The following is a 22,438-nucleotide window of genomic DNA, read 5'->3' on the forward strand; positions in this document are numbered from 1 at the left end:
CTGTGTTGATATGTGAGTTGCGGGTGCTGGGGTTGATAGGGGTTGGTATGATGGGAAACATTGGGAGAGGGGGACTGAGATGACAAAGGTAGATATTCATTGGGATGATGGAGATCACTCACCTGGGCCGAGAATACTCACGAAGCGGGCGATGTTGGCTGGTATTTGTTTCTCTGTGATTGTGAACGAGGGTTGACTCATGTATTGATATTTGTGTGTACAACAGCAACTTGCTCAACCACCACTGCATCAGACCCTACTTCTTAGATCCAGTTGAGGACCCTTCTCCCCCAGTGCTCCCAACAGGTGCGTCCTTGCGCGTCTTGTGCAGCCACTTGATAAGACTTTTCCACGCTGTCATCTCTTTTGGAGGGAGATAGAGTGCTAAGCCGTTGAATTGCGCGACAGAATATACGTTTGACTTGTTCTCTCCCTTCTTTTTCTTCGCTCCTCCGGGTTGGGGGTGGGGGTTACTGGTGGTGGCAGTGGTCTTAGGTGCCGGCTTCCGCGACCTCGAGCCATTCGGTTGCGATCGAGGCAAGCTGGTGCCGGTAGGCCGCCCATTGTAAGAGGGCTGCGGCGGCCTCTTCGTTGCTGAGACCGCCGATGTTAAGGTTTAACCATTTGGTTGTTGATGTGAGGACAGTGACGGAGGGGTGAGTGGTGGAATGGTAAGAAGGGGGGAGGTGGGCTTCTGTTAGCATTGCTGTCGTCATATGGTAGTCGAATTCCTAAATGATAGAAGTGCCAAGTAGAAGAATATTGGAATGAAGAGTTTAGGAGAAGATATCTTGTGTATTGCGAAGGGTGAGAGGGGTTATTTCCTGGAGTCAACAGGTTCAGTCAAAGTCAGTCACGTCACAACCAGTCACAAGCAGAATACATCAAGCGGGGATCGACCTCAATAGCAGATCATGTCAAGCGAATTGACCCATGCTGACCCGTATCACAATGCTACGGATGAGCAAGCCGTAATCTGAAGATGGTAGGTTCCGGTCCCTGTCCTGGACTCCGAGGGCAACAGTATACGTCGGTGACTGCTTCGGAACCGAGAAACAGAGCTCAGAAATTTAGAGTTTTTGCTCTTGGGCGCGAGGTTGATGAGCCTGTTTTCTCCCACACAACTACATACAATATCGCTCGTCAACAACTTCGCTTCTCTGCAATCCCTCATGGTCCTTGTCTCCCAACCAACAGTCCCGGCCAAAATGGCCCAAGAAATCCCCACCAAAATTCAAGCCTTCCGTCCTCGTTGACATCCACCCGACCACTGAATACTTCTATGAATGGGAACACGACGCTTGGCAGACATACTACGAGACTGCCGTCTGTGACAAGAGCACCGTTGAAGACAAAGAAAGGGGTTACTCATCGTGGAGGTACTTCATCGAGTTTTCCGAGGAAGCTGTGAGACGGCTACATAAGCAGAAAACTAGGATTCAGAGCCTGGAAAACGAGCTGAAGAAAGCAAGAGCTGAGGGCAACCCTTTTACACCTACACAATGTATCTCAGTTCCCTCCTCGGCTGCCCCTTCCATCTCCATCACTCCTATTGACACTGAAGATGAAACCCTTGGAACAAACATTCAGCTTTCAACGACACCCTCACACCTTACTCTGACCATCACGACACCGACTTCGTCATCAGTCTCCATCAGCCGTGGAAACGGCGTATCTCTGACTCTTGGGCCAGAGAGACTGGAACAGCGCGCCAGGGTTCGCAAAGACTCGATCGACAAGCTTGCTGTCAAGACTCCAACTTCCATCGGAACTGACGCTTCAACCACCACTCTCACTGCTATTCAGACTACCACTTAGACTACCGCTCTAGCTGCCGCTCCAACTATTAATGCGATTGCCAACCCAATAAACACTGCAATATATAGGCTTGCCCACCTGAATACCATTCCGATTCCCGCTCCAAGTTGCTCCCAATATATCCAGTTCAACTGCGACCAACACATTCCCCCCTCCAGTCCAGCCTACGTGCGCCTCAGCCAGGGTCATTACACCGCTGATGTTCCATACCTTAATCCACCGACACAAGCCAACTACGGCTGATGAATTCCTGAAGAATAGAAGTATTTTACGTGCGCGGGATGTTCAACCAACGCAAGATTCAACGGAATTTAGGGGTCATGTAGGGATACACTTGTTATCCGCCTTCTCGTCGTCGATGCTCATGATACTAGCATCTTGCAAGTGTAACGGCAACGGGCCAAGTTGCAAAGCCCGACATTTGAACAGATAAGAAGTGAGGTCTAGCATGGGAAAACAAACTATCTAGCACATTTTCAATTTGAAAGAATATCCATCAGCTTGAGATGCTTAATGTTTTCTCCCGTAAACTGTGTCAGCTGTTCCTGATCTGATTGACGCTTAGATTTTATACACAGCTAAGGTTATCTTTCCTTTGATCTTCTCTTGGCGGGCCCGTAGTTTGTATGTTTTTTGTAGTGTATACCAGCTCACGAACTGCCTCATAGATAAGGTAGGGGCGCTTCATCTCCCAGGCAGTTAAACTGCTGCATGGAAAATAAGCAAACATGAGCTTACGTGACCAGGCCGCATTATGGGCAGACCCTACACACAGCACCCTACACACAGCACCCCGAAAGGCAGTTGCTATATGTTGATTATTAATTTTCTCCGTATTTATCTACAGTAGATTATATATACACAACCCCCTTCCTTCCCCCCTTTATTTCTTCTCAAAAGCCTTCTGCCTCTGCGCATACTCCTTGACAATCACACTACAGCTCGTCTCGGCACAAAGCCTCTTCCTCCTCCTCACATCCAACTTATCCGCAAACTCCAACCCCGACGCCCTCTCCACCACCTCCAACGGGACCTCGAACTCTTGAAGAGGTTTGCTATTAGAAATAACCGCATTGGGCAGCACAAACGCCCCCACCGCCACCGGCCCATCTTTCGAGTCCTTCTCCTCGGCAAAGATGACCTTGTAAAAATGCGTCGGCACCGCCACGTTCGGCGCCGGGCTGCCCACCACCTCGTACTTGACGTACCACTTCCCGTCCTCCTCTTTTCTTGGCAGATACAACGGCCCCGTCACCACCCTCACACTGGGGTACTTGCTTGTTAGCCTCCGACAGAAATCCTCAAAATGCGCCCAGTAATCCCTGTTGAACCCCTCCCCGACCTGGGGGCACATGTTGCTGAGGTAAAACGTCTCGTCCATGGCGGACTGGGACCACTTGCAGTCGGCAGCGGGGACTTGGTGGCCGCGGTCGTAGCCGGAGCGGAAATAGTCCTTGAGTTTGGCGCGGAATTTTTCGGGGATGGAGGGGTCTTCGAGGAATTGCGAGTTTTTGCGGTCGCCGGATTTGAGGGAGAGGGATTGGGGGGTTATGTGCTCTGCTACCCAGTGGGGGTTGCGGGTGCGGCGGTCGTAGGAGGAGATGAAGGAGGTGCGGGAGGCGAGGTCGGAGGTGGGGCCGGGGAAGCCGTAGTCGAAGAGGCCCGAGGGGTTGACGGGGGAGGGGCCGGAGGGGGGTTTGGATGGGGGTTTGGCACCAGGAGCGGCGGCGGCGGGGGAGGGAGAAGGGGCCCTGGGGCCTTCGGGGGAGGAGGAGGAGGACTTGTTGAAGAGGGCGGCTGTGGCTGCTGCTCCGACTGCTGCGCCGGCGCCGGCGACAATGGCGAAGGTTACTTTTGACATGGTGGTGTTGTGGTTGAAGAGGTGGCCACACCGCTGAAGAGTGTCTATCAAGGTTGTCTCAGCCTTTGGATGGTGGTGGTGGTGGTGATGGTGGTGGGTGGGCAAGGCTGTCTTGGAAAAAATTACCGTGATTTGTTGATCGGCAGTAAAAAGACCCCTGCAAGGCACCGTGGGGTCAGACAGATTCAAGCATTCGACCCCACCGAGCCTCATCGATTGAAGAAGTGGGAGATCATGAATTATCTGTATGGGAGCACAAATGGGATAGAAGCATGGTTCGCATGGGAGTTAATTAGCTCTAGTTACACAATAGTGCCCACGAGGCGATGCTTTTCTGTAGCACAGGCGACACAATGGCCACGTCGAGACACCTTCTTCAGCAAACCATCAAGGTGCCCGCTGAGGAGTGAGGTCAGCCCTGTTGGTGATTGGCAATGGAGGCTGGGCGGTCAAAGAGACCCTTGTTCCACAGCCATGGCGGGGGATGGGCGCAACTCTCCACGGCGGAGTTTGATGATGATGACGACGATGCCATGGGGTGGAATCTGGATGTAGTGGGGGAGGGAGTTCTGCTTATCTTTCAAATCATTTTTTTTTGTCTTTGCCGCACATATGACACCCGGCACATTGGCCAACACGCAAGGCCGCCTTATCGCTTCAAAGAGGGTGTTTGGACGGCCAAGTCATAGATAGAGTATTACCTGCTCGAGTTGGCATTTCTCCGGGGAGCAATCGGAGGCTTAGTCTCGAAGGACAGAAAAGAGGAAGGTCGCTTTTTGGCAAGTACCGAAAGAAGGCAAAAGGCCATCGAGGTTCTCAAAGCCTACCCACCTTTGCCGCATGACACCCACGACAACCTAACTGGGGTTCCTTTTGTTCGCCTCCCGCCCCCCTCGTTTCCTGATTACCTTCCATTCATTCCTTTGATTCTGATCCCAACATTGTCGAATGTCAAGCTTTCTTCGACTGCACCAAATCCGTAATCCAGACACCGGAGCTAGACCTACCGACAGAGAACAACCACCTTGAAAGCCGCGAGTCAGGGTTCCTCGTCCCCCACAAACCGTTTGCAAAGACCAAAAAAAAACAAACAAAAAACAGACACCAACGGACCTAGATAGTATTCGAGCGAGCGAGCGAGCGGACTGCACCCGGTTCATCATGGTCCAAGGCGACCTGGACAATGACACGAGGGGATGGATAATGTGTGCGGTGAGCGGTATAGGTGCGTGACGCAATCATTCCCGAGGGCCGTTTGGTCGTGTAGGACGCCATGCGACGAGCAGTTCTCACCGTTTTGAAGGCGGATTCCTGTCAATTGTTTGTCCACTTCGCTAACCTCGAATTCTCCGTCTAGCATGCATCGCGGGCGCTTCAATAATATGCATCGACGTGTTTGTTCGCCTAATACCCGGCCAGCGCGACTTCCGCATCCAAGAGAGCAATGTCTTCCTCGCATGCTCCCTCAGCTTGAGCTTCGGTGTCATGGTGTTCTCGGCATTAAACAGCATGCTTCCCTCGGCCATGCGCTATCTTCTTAAGGATGAGTGGGACAGGCAAAAGGCGGGATTACTCATGATGGGGTGCTTTGTTGGGGGCTTCTTTGGCATTCAGCTCATATCACACGTCCTGCACCAGTACCTCCCGTCACACATAGTGGAATGTGACCACACACACGAAGAAATCCCTGACGAAGAGTCCCAACATCACCGGCACCACCACCACTCGAGGGCACATTTGCCCCGGCGGCAATCCCGGCGGCCATCGGGTCCCCTGAACATGGTGGAAGTCAACGAGGCCACCCCGCTACTACCCACCGAACGAAACGCACACATACACAGTCCAGTGGTAAACGGCAACGCCGAGCCCGGGGGGGAGGTCATCACCCACTTCCCCAGCATCGACACCCGCCGACCCTCCGAGTCTAGAAGACCCTCCTTCTTCTCTAAGCGAGTAATGTCCTTCTTCAAGGACACGAAACCAAACTGCGACGAAGACGGGCCCTGCTTCGGATACACGGACCCCTGTGGACAAGAATGCTTTAAGCACGTTAACGGCCGCACGGCACTGTCCCGGAACGCCACGATCAAGTCCATCCCCGCGACCATCGCCGAAGACCATGTTGAGTCGGTGACCAGCTCCCACCACCACAGCCATAACATCAGCCGCTCCCATTCCTGTGCCTCTCTCCACGATCACCACCACCACCACCACCACCACCATGGCCATGCCCACGAGGAGTCTCTCTCCCACTCCCACTCCCACACCACCGACCCCACCGACGCATCCAGTATCTCCTCCTGCTGCCCCCACCCTTCCGAACCGGAAGACAACGACCACCAACAACACCACCACCACGTCCCCACCAACGCCTTCCTCGCCATTGGCCTCCAAACTGTCATCGCCATTGCAGTCCACAAGCTCCCAGAGGGTTTCATAACCTACGCAACCAACCACGTGAACTCAGCCCTCGGATTCAACGTCTTTATGGCTCTTTTTGTTCACAACATTGCCGAGGGGTTTGCCATGTCACTCCCCCTCTACATGGCTCTCGGGTCCCGCTTCAAGGCCATTGCTTGGTCTTCGCTGTTGGGGGGGTTGTCGCAGCCCCTGGGGGCAAGCATAGCGGTGGTGTGGTTCAAGATTGCGAACAGGCAGCAGCTCGAGATCAATGCGACGGCGTACGCGGTTATCTTTGCGGTGACGGCGGGGATTATGACGAGTGTGGGTTTGCAGCTGTTTGCGGAGAGCTTGGGGTTGGGGCATGACAGGCGGTTGAGTATTTTTTGGGGGGTGGTGGGGATGGTGGTTTTGGGGGGGTGTAATTCTTTGGTGGAGGGGCATTGATTTTGGATGTTATTGGTTTGTTTTGAGGATTAGGTAGATGGCTTGGTGGCGTGTTGGTTGAAAGCGATTGCATGTTTTGGAGGTCGGAGTTGGGTGTTTTTGGGATGGTTTATGGGTTGTGAATTAGACGCGAGTTTAAAGACGGTTTGGATATGATATATGTATGATGGCGTTTTAGCTAGAAGGAGAACATGATGTGTTACACTCACATGTTTTGGTTTCACTAGCTCGGTGCTGAGGAGTGTCAGCGTAAAATCTGAAAGTCTATATCAGGGGACAATGGACGAGATGTGACATCGACGATGATGACCTTCTGTTTGTGGCTTCGTCATCCTGCAAGGCAGACGGACATCAAGGCCAATCCTGAGTCATGTAAACATCAATCAGCAAAGCACAAGCCTGCTTGGCCAAGTGGTAAGGCGTCGCACTTGTAATGCGAAGAGCACAGGTTCGATTCCTGTAGTAGGCATTCCACAGCATGAAACATTTCTTTTGGCCATCTTTTGGCCCCCACATACATATATACATACCACCACATACATCACTTTCTGTTTTCCATCATCATCATCAGAGTTTTGCTTTTTTGCAGCTGGGCTACCATAGGCGTGGATGATGATCGTGGGTGGAAGGTGTAGAGCTGACAGCTGATAACCACCAAGTACATTGCGCTCCAAGGATGTAGCAATGACGCCAAAAACCTTGCAAAGAGCTACAAGAGATCTGGCTCTATTCTGTTTACAAAGCTACACACACAGTACCCTTTCTCACCATGTACGATCCCCACATCTCCCATCCCATCCTCACACAGCCCATCACCAAAAAAAAAAATGTAAAACCGAAAGAAAAGAGATTCTTTGCTCTTCCACTAGAAGCTACAACTCCCCCTCTCCCTATCTTGTACAACCCCTTCGCTCCATCATTCACCATCTCACCGGCCCCCCCCGGGCCCCCCACCCCAACTCTCAATCAAATAAAATCACAAGCAAAGTAAGTTTAGTCCCCCCTTGCAAAAACAGCCATCCATACCTTCGCTGAAAAATTCTTTCCCTTTCCTTACCCCCCTCCCTTCCTCAAGTTCCCACCGAGACAAAAAAGAGAAATAAGGAAAACCACAGACTACAACGCCACGACGCCCAAAAAAAATCATTTCAACACCAACCCCCACCAACCACCACATAAAGACCCCCATTAGGTAAAAGGAAAGAAAAAAACCCATACGTTAATACAATAAATCCAATTAATCATACCCATTCCCTCTTTGATCTCTCTAATCCTCCTCCGTCTGCGCCCTGCTACTTCCCACCCCGCCATTCAATTGGCCGTTTGACCCGCTGTTGGACACCAACTTGATTCGCGTCGGTCCGGCTGGAGGGGCAGCCGAGGAAGGCTGAGGCGTGTCACCCGTCAGCGACGGCGCAACAGACGTGTCCTTGGTAGACCCAGCAGCCGACGAACTCGCCGGCTCGTCCAACGCGCGCAGGTCAGGGTCTTGGAGCTCCTTTTCGAATTCCGAGATGAAGAATTGCTGTTTTTTCTCAAATTAGTAACCGTGTCGAGACACAAAAAAAGAAAGGGGAAGCAAACCTCTATAATCCTAGCGTCCATGCAAATTCCACTCGTCTCCTCGTTGAAAGTCCTGCAGTTCTTGATCAAAAGATCCAGGTCCCTCCTCATGGCCCCCAGGCTGCCGTACTCCTCCTTCTTCATCTTCTTCTCAATGTCCTTCATGCAGATCGGGTTCTGGATGATCAGATAGTAATCCGCCCAGTCCCTCTTCGGAGGCAGCTTGACAAACGGCCCGATGATCAGCCTCTTAGCCGGACCATCGTCGTCGTCCTTTTCATCCTCTGGCACCGGCTCGTCGTCGTCCACGGCGAGGTCCATAAGCCCGTCGTAGACCCGCTTGAGGCTCTTCTGCAGCTTCTCCTTCACGGCGGGAGACATGCCGCCGCCCGATAAGCCGTTGGCACCAAGCGACTTGGTACGTCCCTGTGGTCCACGTCTCTTCTTGGCTGGCGGCTCCTCGTCGCCCTCTTCCGCCTTGCGCTTCTCCTGGTTTTTGCTGCCCGGCTTGCGGCCCCGCTTCTTGACTGGCGTCTCAACTTCCTCGGTGCTAGCGCGACTGGCTGATGGGGAGTTCTCGATTGACCCGCCAAGCAGGCCCTTCCTCTTGTTCTCCCGCCTTTCTTTGCGAGCGGCCTTGCGGGCAGCAGCCGCCTCGGGTGAATCATCGTCGTCGTCAACAGCCATGAGCCATTGCTCCTCCGTGAGCCCATCATCGTACTTAACTTTGGTGCGCTCACGGGCACCACGACCCAAAACAACCGCCTCCTCTTCCTCAACCGGGTTACCCTCGGTAAGGTAGATTTCCGGAAGCTCGTTCTCGGCCATGAGACGCGGTACACCCTTGCAACCTGGTTTCGTACCATAGATGGGATCCCGAGACCTCTCCTCATCCATCTTGTGGAAGATGCTCAGCTCGTCGTCATTTCTGGCCAAGATCATGTTGAGCTCCTCATCGTCCATCTCTTCTTGCTCACCGCCCTCAGCCATATCCGCCGTCTCTAGTAAAGTCCGCAGCATGGCATCGCGATCCGTCTCGGAAGACTTGTTGTCGAAACGACCGGCCTGAATGACCTTGCCGTCCATGTCAAGCTTGAATCTGGCACGCTCCAAAATCTTCTCTTCGACCGAGGCGCTGCTGATCAAGCGAAGAATCCTGACCTCGTTCTTCTGACCGATACGATGGGCACGATCCTGAGCTTGCAAATCCTGGTGAGGATTCCAATCAGAGTCGTAAATGATGACGGTATCGGCGGTCTGCAGGTTCAGACCCAAACCACCAGCACGGGTGGAGAGCAAGAACATGAAATAGGGCGAGTCGGGTCGGTTGAAGTCGCGGAGCAGATCAGAACGGTCTTCTGATTTGGTTGTACCATCGAGGCGCAGGTACTGAATCCCTCGGAAACGCAGGAAATCCTCCATGATATCCATGATGGCGGTCATTTGGAAGAACATCAGAACACGATGCCCAGTGGCCTTGTACTTGGGCAGAATCCTGTCGAGAAGCTCAAATTTGCCGGCCGTTCTCCACAGCAAATCGTTGCTGACACTCATGGGGTTCATCTGGTTCTCAACTTCATCGAACACAAAGGGATGGTTGCACAGCTTGCGCAGCTGCATAATCATGTTGCTGAGGCCGCGAGCACCAGTCTTGCCACCCTTGCCGTCGCTGACGAGAATCTTCTGATGGGTAACCATCTGCTTGTAGAGACGAGCCTGCAGGGCGGAGAACTTGCACTTGATGACCTTCTCCGTCTTGTCTGGGAGATCCTTTTCGACATCCTTCTTGAGACGACGCAGCAAGAAGGGACGCAGAACCTTGTGCAGACGACGAATGACGAGAATCTGTTCTTCTTCCGTGAGTTCCATCTTGTCCTGGCCACCAGTGTTCGCAAAGGGTGTGTTGAACCAGTCGTCAAAGGTCTTGGCTGACTTGAAGATGTTGGGAAGGACGAAGTTGAGCATGGCCCACAACTCGGCCAGGTTGTTCTGCAGAGGGGTGCCGGTCAAAATGAGACGGAAACGAGTGCTGTAGTACTGCTGGATGGTGGCGCTGAGCTTGGAATTCGAGTTCTTCATGCGGTGACCTTCATCGATAATCATGTGGAACCACTTGATCTTGCTGAGCAACGGTCTGTCCTTGATGATGTACTCGTAAGTTGTGAGCAACACCTGGAACTCGCCGCGGCGAATCTTCTCCTGCTGCAGCTTTCTGGTATTTGGGGGACCCTTGTAAACAATCTTGGAGACAGAGGGCGCCCACTTGTCGAACTCCAAGTTCCAGTTGGTAAGTGTACTCAGAGGGACAATGACCAGGTACGGGCCATTCTGGTGCTTCTTCTCGATCAGGTAAGTAACCAAACTGATGGTCTGGATGGTCTTTCCGAGACCCATTTCGTCTGCCAGAATGCCGTTGAGGTTGTTGTTGTAGAGCGACAACATCCACTGCAAGCCCTTGATCTGGTACTCCTTCAACTTGCCACCAACTAGAATGTCAGCCTGGGCTGTGACCTCCTCCTTGACGCGATGGGCAACGGCATAGTAATCAATCTTGCGCGAGCTTTCTTCATCCTCCTCCTCCGGCTCGCTCTCCTCGGGGATGTCTTCGTTGCCGTAGTTCTGGGCAGCCTGTCGTTGCTGCGCACGGACGGACGAGGCGAGCTGATGCAAGAAGCCATCGGTCTGGCGAAGCAAGTGAGTGATGCGGGTATCCTTGGCCTGGTCAAGCAGCTTGAGATACGCCTCTTCATCGTTGGCCTTCAAAGCCTGCAGACGTTGCTTGGCAGTCCTCTCCATGCGCTTCTGCTCTTCCTTTTCAATGTTGAAATGATGAGCAAACATGAGGCGGTTGAGTTTGGTCGAGTGGTTACGCTGGGTCTGGGCATTGCCGAGGATTTCATTGCGGTGGGTGAAGACGGCCTGGAAGTACTCGGATTGCTTCTTCTTCTCCTTGTTGATGCGAGCATCGCGCTGCTGCTTCTCGAGCTTCTCGGTGATGCGGGCCTCGCGAACATTTTGCTTCTTCATCCTGCGGTACGACGCTCTGTTGGTGGTCATGGCGAGATTGTCGTAGTGCAGCATTTGCTTGCCAATCTTCTCCCTCAGGGCGCGCTGCTTGCTGTACAGCGCTAATGACTTCATTTCAATGATGGCTTTCCGCTTGAGGGTGTCGTCCGCCTCCAGGCTGTCCTTGGCTGCGTCCCAGTGAGCTAAATTGCCGGGCAGGCTTTTAAGCTCGGCATATCTGGCGCTCATCCGGTTGAACACAATCTTCTCACGGTCTGTCCTCAGCTGCTCGAAATCGATGCCTGCCGGGAAAACGCCTGGTATTATGAGACGATTCTTCCGACGGGAGTGATCCATGTAAGAGATGGTGTTGCGCACGAGGCTCCCATCATAAGGACTCTTGAATGTCTTGTACACCTTAGGATTAGGCACTGAGGGAGTGCTCTCTTGGGCTGGGGCTGCGCCGTTGGGACCAGACTTGGGGGTGTCCTGTGAAGATACACCGGCGGCGGCGTTGGCGGCGGATATTTGCATCTCCTGTTCAGTGGTAGAAGGCTGGCGTCTTTGCCGGCGCTCGAACACTGTCTTTTGAAGGTTTGCGGGAATGCCAGCGTTCTTGGATAGCATCTTGAAGGCCAAAATTTGGTCCCGAAGCAGGGCTAGTTGGTCCTGTGAAAGAGACATCTTGTTCTGTTTTGGTGGTTGGGGAGGCCCAGCAGGGTTGGCCGCCATAGGATTGGCACCCGCCGGTAGAGCAGAGGCTTCCAGGGCAGTTGATGATGGAGGCGCGGTGGCTTGAGGGGCGCCGGGTTGAGGCATACGGTTGGGCTGTCCCGGCATCACACCGTTGGCGCCGTTGGCCATTTGCTGCTGTTGCATCTGCATTTGTTGCATCTGCATTTGCTGTTGTCTCTGTTGCTGGTGCATTGCCTGCCGTTGATGTTGCATTTGTGCTTGTTGCTTCATGAGTTCCCACTGTCGTTGCGCCTGGGCGACCATTTGCGATGTCTTGATAAACTCGGGGTCATTGGGAGGAACACCCTGTTGCTTCATCTGTTGATATTTCTACACAGGGTCAGCACAGGGTCAAATAGATACATTGTACTCTATAGCAGGAGAGCAAAAGGGGATGCGCACATGGTAAAGCTCCTGCATTTGCTGGGCGCTCATCCCCGAAGGGCCGGCAGACCCAGGGTGCTGGACCGCGGGCGACATCTGAACACTAGCCATGATATGTCGGCAGTGAGGTCGGGAGGGGCAACCAAAAGTCAATTCAATTATGTTGCTCCTTTACTGTGCAAGCATATCTGGGTCGCGGTCGCGGAAGTGGAGCCCCGTGGTGGGATGTCGATGGTGGTGCTGGTCGCGAACAGGGCAGGCAAACGAGTGGCAGTGGGCTCCGTCTCTGTATTGGACACGAAGTAAAGCCGGGTCCAGTGCCGGGCGCGTCAGAGAGGGCGACCGGGTTGACGACGGGAACCGATGACAAACTGATCCGGGGGGTGGGGAGTGGGTGCGTTATGTGTGGACAGCGACTGTGTCGATGTGGAAGCGCGGTGGTTGTCGCGTCGGTGGTGGTGCAACGAGGGTTTGGTGGGTGGGTGGATGGATGTGTTAAAAGTGACAAGAAGTGGCTGCGGCTGGTCGGGGCGTGGTGAAAAAAGAGAAAGACGCGAAAAGTTGCGGGGGACAATGTGGGTGTCGTGTGGTCGTTGGTGGGAACAGCGCGTCCCGTGTTTTGTCGGCGATTTCACGATGGCTTCGATGGATCGCAAAGGTAGATTGGTGATTTTTTTGATGCGCGCCGTCACCCCTTGAGTGATGGAGAGGTTGAAGCAAAGAGCCGAGAAAGATTGAATGGCGCGCGGGCGATGGTGGCCCCGTGCTCAAGGCTCCCTGCGCAATTTTTAGTACGCCCTGGCTTACCTAATAGCTGCCGTGCCGCCCTTGTTTTCAGTCGGAGCACTGCCACCCCATGCCACTTGCCGTTTCCGGCCACACACAACCCTGTCACGATTCCTCAGGGTTATGAGTAAGAGCAACAATCAATTAATTCACTTGGTATCTGACTATTCAATGTACATTCTCAAACAATGCTCATAAATCATCATGCTCCCCATCTCTTCACCTCTTGACCCTCTTCCTATCCGGCCCCTCCTCCCCCTCCCCATCACTCGTCTCAGCATACTGCGTCACCGGCTGCGTCTTTGCCCACGCATTGGTAAACATGGGATCCTTCTTGGCAGCATCTGCGTATTTCAGCAGTGCTTCTCTCGGATCCTCGTGCAACATCTTGCTCAGTGGGATATTCTCCGAAATATGCTTTGCGTCTGGCTGACTGCGCATAAACGGTGTGATTGTCTGCATCTGAGGTCTCATCGGATCTCTCGACTTTCCGGACGCCGTAACACCACCCCGTTTGGTTCCTCCCAGAGCCCCTGGTGCCACGATGGCATCTCCAGAAATACCCGAGCTCTGATCCATGATGGCGGAGGGGTCATCGTCGATGTGCCGTACCTTCGGGGCCCGGGACATGACCTCGAGGGCACCGCGATGGGACTTTTCTGGGTTGTAGAGAACATGTGTCTCGGAGTTGGCAGAGCCCGTGATGATTTGGTTGAGCCTCTCGTGCCAGTCTACCACAATGAGCGGGACACCGGGTGTGATAGGTGTGACGTGCTCTGGCCTGAGGTTTCCGGGGTTCAAGATGTGAAGATGCCCTGATGCCGAACCAGCGATGATGGACGAGGAATCTGGCGAGTATTTGATGTTGGACATGGGGTAACGGTCAGAGGTGGAAGGGTGCTCAACCTTGACCAGCGGCTGCTTGAACTTGCGTGTGTCCCACAGCTTGATCAGCCCATCACCGCCCCGAGTAACCACCATCCGCCCGTCGGAACTGATATCAATACCGCCCGTCCATGTATCGGCCTTGTGCGCATCTCTGATTTCCGCCGCTGGTCGTGAGAATGGCCCGTTTCCACTGTACATGACCAAGGACCCATCCAGCGCAGCAGAGACGATGACCGGCGCGCCCCCTGATGGTGGAGCACCCCATGCCACCGCCGTCATCCTTGTCCGCCCAGCACACCCAGGTGCTTTGGATTTGAAGACAATAACCTCCTTCTGACTCCGCTTGTTGTTGACGTCCCATATTCTCAATGTGCTGTCAGAACCTGCCGTGATGCAGAAATTCTGATCGGTCGGATGCCATGTCCCAGTCGTGACCTCGCCCACATGGCCTTTGGTGTGGTTCATGTCGCGCAGGTACATATCCCCCTTGACAAACTCGGTCAAGACATCGCCATCCCTCGACATAATCTTGGCTTGTGGATGCGCAGTGACACACAAGAATGCGCCGCCCGAATGCCGACTAAACTCGATATGCTGGATCGGATGGGAATCTGTCGAGCCCGACTTGTTGCTCCCCCACGGGTCCACACTCTTGAACGCTCTCAGGGTCGTCGGCGTCATGGACGAAAAATCGTGAAACTTGATGGTGCCATCGAGTGACCCGGTCAGCATGCGCGCGCCAGCTGGATCGAGCGCGATGCTGGTGACGGCGCGGTCGTGGGTGGTAAAGACAACCTCGTGGCTGACTGGGAATCTTGCGGCTTCGTCTTCTTCGTCAGACTCGGAGTCATCATCATCGTCGTCAGAATCGCTGTTACTGTCCGAGTCAGAAGCAGCCTTCTTCTCTTTTTTTTCCTTCTGTGGTATCTCGACCTTTCTTCTTGTCTGCTCTATTTGCGCCGCAATGTTTGCTTCTTTGGATGTCTTGCCAAACGACGTCGGCATGAAGTTGCGCATGGGATCATTAGGAGCCAACTCGGGCTCCTGGACCCAGTAGTCGTCGCTGTCGCTGTCGGCCATTTCTGGGCTGTAGTTGGGCTTAGCTAGGGTGGAAGAGCTGGGGACGTGAGGACCAAGTGTGACGTCGAAAGCGAGGGGTGCTGGATGTTAAAGTCTAACCGTTCAAGTTGGACCGTGTCTGACAACGTCTTGGCGCGTTTGTCGCCAAGTCTTAGCGTCTGGGGTGCCAGGTTGGCGGGAGCACCCGGGATCCGATCTCAAAATGCCAAGCGATCTTGATCATGTCGACATTCAGGGGTTGGTTGGGTTCGCTTTTTAATCTTGTCTTATCTGTCTTTAAGTCTGTTGATTTTTTTTGCTGCGAACACACTATCTTGCTCTTTACTTGGGTACAAAGCCTTTCACCGCTTGTCTTAGGCAGCAGCAGTAACAGTCTGGGTCTGCTCAGCCTGCTTCTTCAACGCCTCCAGTCTCTTCAACTCCTCCAGTCTCATCTGTTCCTGGATTTTGACCCTGAGCGGAGTCACTGCTTCTCTCGGCCCAGTAATCTTCCACCCCGGCAGCCTATCCTTCCCCAGCGCCTTCAACGTAACCTTCTCCACAAGACTGTACTCCTCCTCATTGTCCCGGTCAAAGTTCATCGGCTCCTTCAACGCAATAGGTGGGTTGGTGATGATTCTCACTCTCCTGAGCGAGTTATCCGACGGCGCATGGAGCATGAGAGGGTGCATCAGATACACATCCCCCACTTTGCCGGTTGCCTCGACAAACGCCCCGGGTTCGCCAGCACAGCTCTTGGCGCAGTTGTTGAACCAGTCCAGGTTCTCTTGTTGGTTGAAGTTTGGTGCGCCACGGGGCTCCATTCTTGGGCAGACACCGGCTGGGTTCTCGTACAGGTGCTTTGCAATCTTGGGGATGGCAGGAGGGCAGATGTAGGTTCCACCACCGTGATGCTCGATATCTGTGAACAGGGGTGTGACAAGCAAACCCTGCTCTCTGCTGTCGAGGTAGTGTACGAAAAAGTCCCCATCGACATGCCACTCGGGAAAGTTTTCGGGAGGGACAGGCTTGTTTTCTCCTTCTGGGGTTCCAAGGTTGACGATGAGGGAGTCCTTCCAGTACTTGAATGCTGGGTCGATGCGGTCCTCCCCGCCGCAGATCTCGCAGATGGCTGCCCAGGCCTTGGGGGCAAAGGTGGACGAGTCAAAGTCAAAATGAGAGGGCATGTTGGTGCGGAGGGTGTGCCATGTTGATTTGTCGTTGGGGTCCATGCCCAGGCGAGTCCACACGTTGGAAGTTATGGTCTCTGCTTGCTCTCTGGTGAAGCAGTTCTCGATTCTATAGGAAGGAGTTAGGAATGAACGGGCCAAGTAGAAAGGACATGGCAATGGCTTACTTGACCCAGCCATGCTGGAGGAAGTGCTCCTTTTGTTCGGGCGTGAGGGCTGACATTTTGATATGTGATGGCTAACGTACGAGAAGCTGGGGGTTGATGAAGCTACCTCTTCCTCCCAACTCACACAACAGTTCCCACCACCACCACCCACCCCTCCTTTTATGCTACAAACCGCAAGGAACTTTCATGCCTTATCCCCGGACTCGTGATCACTACACTCCACGGGCACGTCGTGCCATGGCGGATCCAAGACGACGACTGGCCGCTTCAAGATGCGGGGCACGCCCTACCATTTTAACCAGCAACATCTCATTGGACAACTTGACACATGTCGGAACCGACGGGCAGGACAAGCTTTCCCAGGTTCGAGATAGCGGTATTGATTGGACCCGTGAGCCGGGTTCACTTGTCCGGGAAAGACTGATAGTGCTATCATCGCTTAGAGACCCCAGGCCGTTCCCACGTAAGATGATGTGCAACCGATGCTCTTCACAAACAGCCGATGTTGTTGAGGAGAATGAATCCCGGAGTTAAACCTAAGCGGGGGAGGGGCATCATTACGACCGCCAAGACACGCCGTTGGTGAGCACAACGCGGCAGGCAACCGAGGAACTTTGGACGCGATCCACTTTATTTCTTTCCTTCCATCATTGTTCGAACCAGTTCAAGAGCAGATACACAGTTCGAAATGGCGCCTCCGGAAGTAGACCCTCTCGAAGAGGAGTATGTTTCAGAAGAAGACTCCGACTTTGCCCCCGAAGACGATAACGCGCCAGTAGCAGAGGAATCTTCAGCTTCTGCCGATGAAGATGAAGACGCGATTGCGAAACCGACCGCGAAACGAAAACGCCCTGCCGGTGGCGATGCAGCAGAAGATGCCGGTTTCGAAAACTCGGGCGATGAAGCTATAATATCCAAGGGTCTCCAAAAGAAAAAGAGGAGACAAACAAAAGAAGATGCCGAGGACGAAGGAGGCGAGGGCGGGCTCATCAGGACCAGAGCCCAGCGTGCGGTAGAGTAAGTCTACCTGGTAATCCCTCCGCCATTTTCATCACTGACAATATCACTACAGAAAAGCAGAAAAAAGAGCGGCCGTCTCCACCGGCCCGGTAACCATCGACGTCGATGCCCTCTGGGCGCAAATGACCAGCGAGGCCGCCGCACCCCAACCACCATCACCACCACCATCACAAGAAGAAAAGCAACAGGAAAAAGAAGCAGGAAAATCATCTAAGGAAACGGCCGCGGAAAAAGACCTCATCAAAATCAAACGCACGTATAATTTTGCCGGCAAGGTCCACACAGAAGAGAAACTCGTCCATCGAGAATCAGCAGAGGCAAAACTCTACCTCGCCGAACAGGCCGGGAGGACAGACACGACCGAATCAGAAGAACCGACCCGAAAACTCAAAAAGGCTTTCCGGTCCGTGTTTGAGCCGGTGATGCCGATTGATCCGGCGACGGGTCAGAGGAGAAGCGATCTTAACTTGGGGGTGGCATCTAGGCTCAAGGCAAGAGAGGCTGCTGCGGCCAAGGCCAAGAAGTTGAATACTGTCGAGAAGAGCAGGATGGACTGGGCTGGGTTTGTGGATAAGGAGGGGATCAAGGATGAACTGGAGCTGGCGGGGAAGAGCAAGGACTCTTATGCGGCCAGACAGGACTTTTTGGCGAGGAGCGAGGCGTTGAGGGAGGAGGAGGCAAGGAGGGCGAGGATGGCTGGGAAGGTTTAAAGGGGGGGATTGTTTTGTATCATTTTCTTTTTTACAAGGGCGTTTAGGAGTTTTATATATACCCACCTCAAGTTGGTTAGGATAATATCTAAAACCCGATTTACAATTCTCATTTCGTACCATATCTTGACCCCTTTGTTCAAAGCTTGGAACTATCAATCCTCATCCCCTCATCATCTTGCTCCTTGACCCTTAAATCAGGCAACACCTCTGGCATAATCCTCTTTGGGTTCGCCCCCGGTATCAGAGAGTACTTTCCAAAATCCGTCACACCCCTTTCCTCCCGTAAGAAATCCTCATCAAGTAACAACTCCCCATTCACCCTCTCCGCCGGCGCGTCCAAGATTGCCAATATGGCGTCAGAGAAAATAGTAGGCTTTCTCAAATCCCGTTTATACTCTTGGTCGCGTCGTGTGAACTGTTCTGTCGCGGCGGATTCGATGGCGACGGCGGGCCAGATGCCGGTGATGGCCATACCTTTTTGGCGGTTTTTGTCAGGGAGCGGGAGGGCTTCTCGGTCGAAGTCCATTGCTAGGCCTTTGACAAGGACGGACATGCCCACTTTGCCGATTGCGTAGGCGGTTTTTCCGCGGAAGAAGCGGGAGTAGATTGGCGGGGAGACGACGATTATCCGGCCGCCGAGGGGGGAGGATTTGAGGTGGGGGAGGGAGTGGTGGAGGGTGATGTAGAGGCCGGTTGGGTTGACGGATTGGAGGAGGAGGAATTTTTTGAGGGGGGTGGTGGAGAGGGGGCCCCAGTGAATGGCGCCGGTGTTGTAGATTAGGACGTCGAGTCTTTTGTGGGACTGGGGGTTGGTTAGTTTGGGATGTGGTGAGAGGTAGGGTGAAATAGCTGGTGGGGTGAAAAGGTGGTGGTTGGGGGTTTGTGGGTGATGGGAAATGGGGAAGGGACAACATACAGTGATGATATCGTGAATGAGATTCTCGATGGAGGTTTGGGAGGTTGTGTCGACTGGGATCGCGGTTGCGGAGAGGCCGAGCTGGGTTATCTCGAGGGCGACGGTGGTGATGGTTGATTGAGGGGAGTTGGGGTCGGGGGGGAAGGGCGAGAGGGTGGTGAGGGAGGAAAGGGGGGTTGTTGATTTTGCGGAGACGATGACTGGAGGGGGTGTTAGTGGTGGTGATACTGGCGTTGATGGTGGTGGTGTGGCTTACCATGGTAGCCAGCTTTGGCGAGGTCGATGGCTACTTGACGGCCTATGCCCCTTGAAGCGCCTACTACGAGGGCTATGGGCTTGGTCGATGTTGACATCTTGGTGGTATTGAAGGGATGGGTCAGGGGTGTAAGTGCCGAGCTGTTGAGCGTGAGGGCGTGTAAGTGGTGAGATCGCGAGTGAAGGTCAAAGCACAACAAGAACCATCAAAAGCAGCTCAATAAATACAACTTCATCAAAGTTACATAACCGAAATCTTCGGCAAGTTCTACTTGACAATATCCACCTAGTTTGAAGATATCCCCATGGGATTACTGATCATGAAGTTGTCAACGAAAGGCTGGGGGTTCACAAAGGCACCCGGCCGGCAGTGGGGCGGCTGAGCCGAGGCAGTGGCGCCGTTCCCTTCCCCTTTTTGGCACGCTTCCCCAGAACCATCACCCCCTGAACAATGCGGGGGGGGGTGGAACCTGGGGAATGTCCCAGGCATCTTATACAAACCTCCAACTTCCTATTTCACATTGCTTTTCATCTTTATATCTATATGTTTACATATAAGTGTGTTAGTGTGTGTCTGTATCACTATTGAAGCGTTTCATTGTACCATACCCATGTAAAACAGTCAAGATGGGCGGTAAAATCGACTGCTACCTTGACATAGGTCAGTTCTCCTCCCTCAATCCCTTCCCACCCTCATATCAATCACTCACCATCACATACAGCTTCATTATACTCCTACCTCGCATACCTAGACCTCCTCCGCAACCGCCCCATCCTCGCCTCCCACGGTGTAACCGTCGAGTAAGTCCCCTTTCCCATCCCCTCATCCCCTCCCTTATTAAACACCCCCCCGCCAGATTCCACCCAACCTTCCTCGGCGCCCTCAACCAAGCAACAGGCAACAAACCCCCCTGGACCCTCCCCGCCAAAGCCGCCCACGGCCCCTTCGACGCAGCCCGCTCCATCGCCCGCCAGGGCACCTACCCCAATGGCAGTCCCCTCAACATCACCTTCCCGGAAAACCTCTTTATAAACGGGAAAACCATCCTTCCCCTTCGTGCCCTGCACTGCATCAAGTCCAAGTTTCCCCCAGAAACCTTCGACCAAACCCTCCTTTACCTCTTCCACATCTTTTGGTCACCTCCCAATCTCAACCTTACTGTCCCTGAAAACCTCAAGTCAACGCTGTTGGCTGTGCCGGAGGGGTTCTCCGGTCCTACGGCGAATGATGTCAAGAAGAAGAAGTTGTTCAGTGCGGAGCAGGTGGAGGAGATTATGAAGGGGGCTCAAGCAGAAGAATTTAAAGGGAAGCTGAAGAAGACGACTGACGAGGCGTTGGAGAAGGGGGCTTTTGGGGCGCCGTGGATATGGGCTACGAATGACAAAGGGGAGGGGGAGCCCTTTTTTGGGAGTGATAGGTTCCATTTTGTTTACAAGCATTTGGGGTTGCCGTATAGGGATGTGGAGGTTTTGGCTAATGGGGATGATCCGAAGTGGGGGAAGCTTTGGAGGAAGGAGAATGGGGCGAAGTTGTAGGTGTGGTGATGTCGGATGGGGAGGAGGGCTTGGTTGGCGATGCTGGGCTGGATAGCGTCACCATGGCCAGGTACTCTTTAGACCTACTGAAACCAGCTGCCATCTATTGTGTGCACTTTCCTGGCCAGGGCGGTGCCGTCCTGGTCTGCATCAGCAAAGGTCTCTCGTGGTGGTCGTGTTTTGGAGGGTGAGGTCATTTCAGACTTGTTGATGAGACGTTGAAAACATATATTGACTGTTCATGTGCTTGGTTACAGTTGCGAGGACATGTGCTTAGGTTTCCAACTTAAACGAAGAACTGCTGTTTGTATGGATGCAAAAGCTGCACGTTAGAATCTTATAATTAGCTCTGGACGCAATGTCCAGCGCTAGGCTTGACAAGGAGCTGTACCGTGTCACCCAAATGCTTCTCTCACTTTAAAGAAGTCCTTCTTGGGCATTGAGAAGACCCGTCCATCTCATCTCTGCCGCTGTTCAACAAGGAAGGGTGAGCAAAGTGACCCGAAATGACGTCTGCCACTGTTCGTCGCTGGCAGCTGACCAGAGTTGTCCCCCACCACAGAGCAGTTCCCGCAGCACTCCGCACAGATGGGAAGGGAGCTTGGGCCTTGTTCAAAGAAATCACCTGATCTGCCCCACAGGGTTCCTGCCCTGCCTTGCCCTACCTAGTTAAGTCAACTTCCCCTCCCGAAAAAGCATCCTCTTTCTTCCCTCATCACCAACGCAATCACTCATCTGCGAAGTAACATGTAGGTGCCCTTCGACAACAACAACACCCTCTCGCCTTCCTGTGCTAATTAACACATCACCAACAGTCAAGATGAGAGCGAAGTGGAGAAAAAAGAGAGTTAGACGCTTGAAGCGCAAGAGAAGAAAGATGAGAGCCAGATCGTAAGTCGCACAATCCACCCATTCCTGGTCTACTACAGCTACTGACGGTCGCCCACAGCAAATAAACGACTCGCTTTCTCGACCTCAATCAGTCTCCCAGTAACAATTGAACCTGGGCCATCAGCGAACTCAGCACCTTGGTCGTCCCTTTCGACTACCACGGCGACGCAAACCGTTCTTTGACTCTGCCCGTCGTCAAGTGGGCCAATAGGTCTCGGCAACCACCCCGAGTCTTGAGCAACCACGTTCTCCCCGGGACAACACTTTACAACAATGGCATTCACTGCGCGGAGGTCTGATGGATCATGAAAAAATGAATATGGCTGGTTGCACACCAATCATGGGTTGAGAGGACAATATGGGCGTTTATGGAACATTGGGCAAGCTTTATGCTATTTCATAGGACTGCAGATTGGGGTTTATGGTTTGCAAGAATTGACATATCTCGAGCTTGAGAAACAACACTTTGTGCTCTACTGTTGCGTGCTCGTGTGATCAAATTGTGTTTCAGTCGTGTGCCCTAGTTATTGCTTTCTCGACTTTTCGCTGCCAGAGTCGCAGCGAACTTTGCTTTCATGTTTATCTTAAATCAGCTGTCAAGACCCATTGGTGGTCAATGTAACTTGTCACGATACTGCGACTCGACGCGATCTGTCTGGCCGAACAAGGTAACTCGAGTCCTATGCGCCGACTATGGTATTTAGCTAATCTCATCAAGATCGAATAATTACAGCAACTAGCCCAAGCTCCCAGTTCACTTGAAGCTCAAGCTCACTCAAGCCCACCCCAGTATTTTAGCGACT

At 53.2% G+C, this 22,438-nt stretch overlaps 8 protein-coding genes and 1 non-coding gene across 9 annotated transcripts; 4 read left to right on the top strand and 5 right to left on the bottom strand.

Annotated features, from left to right (window-relative positions):
* Positions 1-2,701: 2,701 nt before the first annotated feature.
* NUC1 (nuclease) lies at positions 2,702-3,892 on the bottom strand (the record flags this gene model as incomplete). The annotated part of the gene is made up of 1 exon (XM_062915948.1): positions 2,702-3,892. The coding sequence occupies one exon, from the start codon at positions 3,890-3,892 to the stop codon at positions 2,702-2,704; it is 1,191 nt and encodes a 396-aa protein (XP_062761958.1).
* ZRT3 (Zinc transporter) lies at positions 3,794-6,813 on the top strand. Its single transcript, XM_062915949.1, has 2 exons — positions 3,794-4,904; positions 5,037-6,813. The coding sequence occupies exons 1-2, from the start codon at positions 4,841-4,843 to the stop codon at positions 6,524-6,526; spliced, it is 1,554 nt and encodes a 517-aa protein (XP_062761959.1). The 5' UTR covers positions 3,794-4,840; the 3' UTR covers positions 6,527-6,813.
* A 110-nt stretch (positions 6,814-6,923) lies between these two features.
* Positions 6,924-6,995, top strand: QC763_0108760. The gene has a single exon. It is a non-coding gene; the product is annotated as a tRNA-Thr (tRNA).
* A 228-nt stretch (positions 6,996-7,223) lies between these two features.
* On the bottom strand, positions 7,224-12,969 carry SNF2 (transcriptional regulator). The gene is made up of 3 exons (XM_062915950.1): positions 12,233-12,969; positions 8,111-12,160; positions 7,224-8,051 (listed from the first exon to the last, which is right to left on the bottom strand). Exons 1-3 carry the CDS (start codon positions 12,323-12,325, stop codon positions 7,794-7,796), a joined length of 4,401 nt encoding a protein of 1,466 aa, XP_062761960.1. The 5' UTR covers positions 12,326-12,969; the 3' UTR covers positions 7,224-7,793.
* A 250-nt stretch (positions 12,970-13,219) lies between these two features.
* Positions 13,220-14,968, bottom strand: QC763_709580 (uncharacterized protein; the record flags this gene model as incomplete). The annotated part of the gene is made up of 1 exon (XM_062915951.1): positions 13,220-14,968. The coding sequence occupies one exon, from the start codon at positions 14,966-14,968 to the stop codon at positions 13,220-13,222; it is 1,749 nt and encodes a 582-aa protein (XP_062761961.1).
* On the top strand, positions 13,272-18,082 carry SWC5 (swr complex subunit). The gene is made up of 2 exons (XM_062915953.1): positions 13,272-17,321; positions 17,377-18,082. Exons 1-2 carry the CDS (start codon positions 16,993-16,995, stop codon positions 18,032-18,034), a joined length of 987 nt encoding a protein of 328 aa, XP_062761962.1. The 5' UTR covers positions 13,272-16,992; the 3' UTR covers positions 18,035-18,082.
* Positions 15,322-16,360, bottom strand: QC763_709590 (uncharacterized protein; the record flags this gene model as incomplete). Its single annotated transcript, XM_062915952.1, has 2 exons — positions 15,322-16,246; positions 16,305-16,360. 2 exons carry the CDS (start codon positions 16,358-16,360, stop codon positions 15,322-15,324), a joined length of 981 nt encoding a protein of 326 aa, XP_062761963.1.
* Positions 18,083-18,173: 91 nt separating the features above from the next.
* On the bottom strand, positions 18,174-19,566 carry QC763_709610 (uncharacterized protein; the record flags this gene model as incomplete). The annotated part of the gene is made up of 3 exons (XM_062915954.1): positions 19,210-19,566; positions 18,954-19,153; positions 18,174-18,839 (listed from the first exon to the last, which is right to left on the bottom strand). Exons 1-3 carry the CDS (start codon positions 19,304-19,306, stop codon positions 18,174-18,176), a joined length of 963 nt encoding a protein of 320 aa, XP_062761964.1. The 5' UTR covers positions 19,307-19,566.
* Positions 19,567-19,606: 40 nt separating this feature from the next.
* On the top strand, positions 19,607-20,744 carry QC763_709620 (uncharacterized protein; the record flags this gene model as incomplete). Its single annotated transcript, XM_062915955.1, has 3 exons — positions 19,607-19,869; positions 19,931-20,009; positions 20,066-20,744. The coding sequence occupies exons 1-3, from the start codon at positions 19,836-19,838 to the stop codon at positions 20,742-20,744; spliced, it is 792 nt and encodes a 263-aa protein (XP_062761965.1). The 5' UTR covers positions 19,607-19,835.
* Between the last annotated feature and the right edge of the window lie 1,694 nt (positions 20,745-22,438).

The sequence above is a fragment of the Podospora pseudopauciseta genome, assembly GCF_035222475.1.
Source record: "Podospora pseudopauciseta strain CBS 411.78 chromosome 7 map unlocalized CBS411.78m_7, whole genome shotgun sequence".
NCBI classification, from domain to species: domain Eukaryota; kingdom Fungi; phylum Ascomycota; class Sordariomycetes; order Sordariales; family Podosporaceae; genus Podospora; species Podospora pseudopauciseta.

Excerpts from the sequence above, each read along its gene's own strand:
- ZRT3 (XM_062915949.1), top strand. The coding sequence starts at position 4,841 with ATGGTCCAAGGCGACCTGGACAATGACACGAGGGGATGGATAATGTGT. Across the intron at positions 4,905-5,036 it reads GTGTGCGGTGAGCGGTATAG|CATGCATCGCGGGCGCTTCA; the intron begins GTGCGTGACGCA and ends TTCTCCGTCTAG.
- SNF2 (XM_062915950.1), bottom strand. The coding sequence starts at position 12,325 with ATGGCTAGTGTTCAGATGTCGCCCGCGGTCCAGCACCCTGGGTCTGCC. Across the intron at positions 12,161-12,232 it reads AAATGCAGGAGCTTTACCAT|AAATATCAACAGATGAAGCA; the intron begins GTGCGCATCCCC and ends GACCCTGTGTAG. Across the intron at positions 8,052-8,110 it reads TGGACGCTAGGATTATAGAG|CAATTCTTCATCTCGGAATT; the intron begins GTTTGCTTCCCC and ends GAGAAAAAACAG.
- SWC5 (XM_062915953.1), top strand. The coding sequence starts at position 16,993 with ATGGCGCCTCCGGAAGTAGACCCTCTCGAAGAGGAGTATGTTTCAGAA. Across the intron at positions 17,322-17,376 it reads AGAGCCCAGCGTGCGGTAGA|AAAAGCAGAAAAAAGAGCGG; the intron begins GTAAGTCTACCT and ends ATATCACTACAG.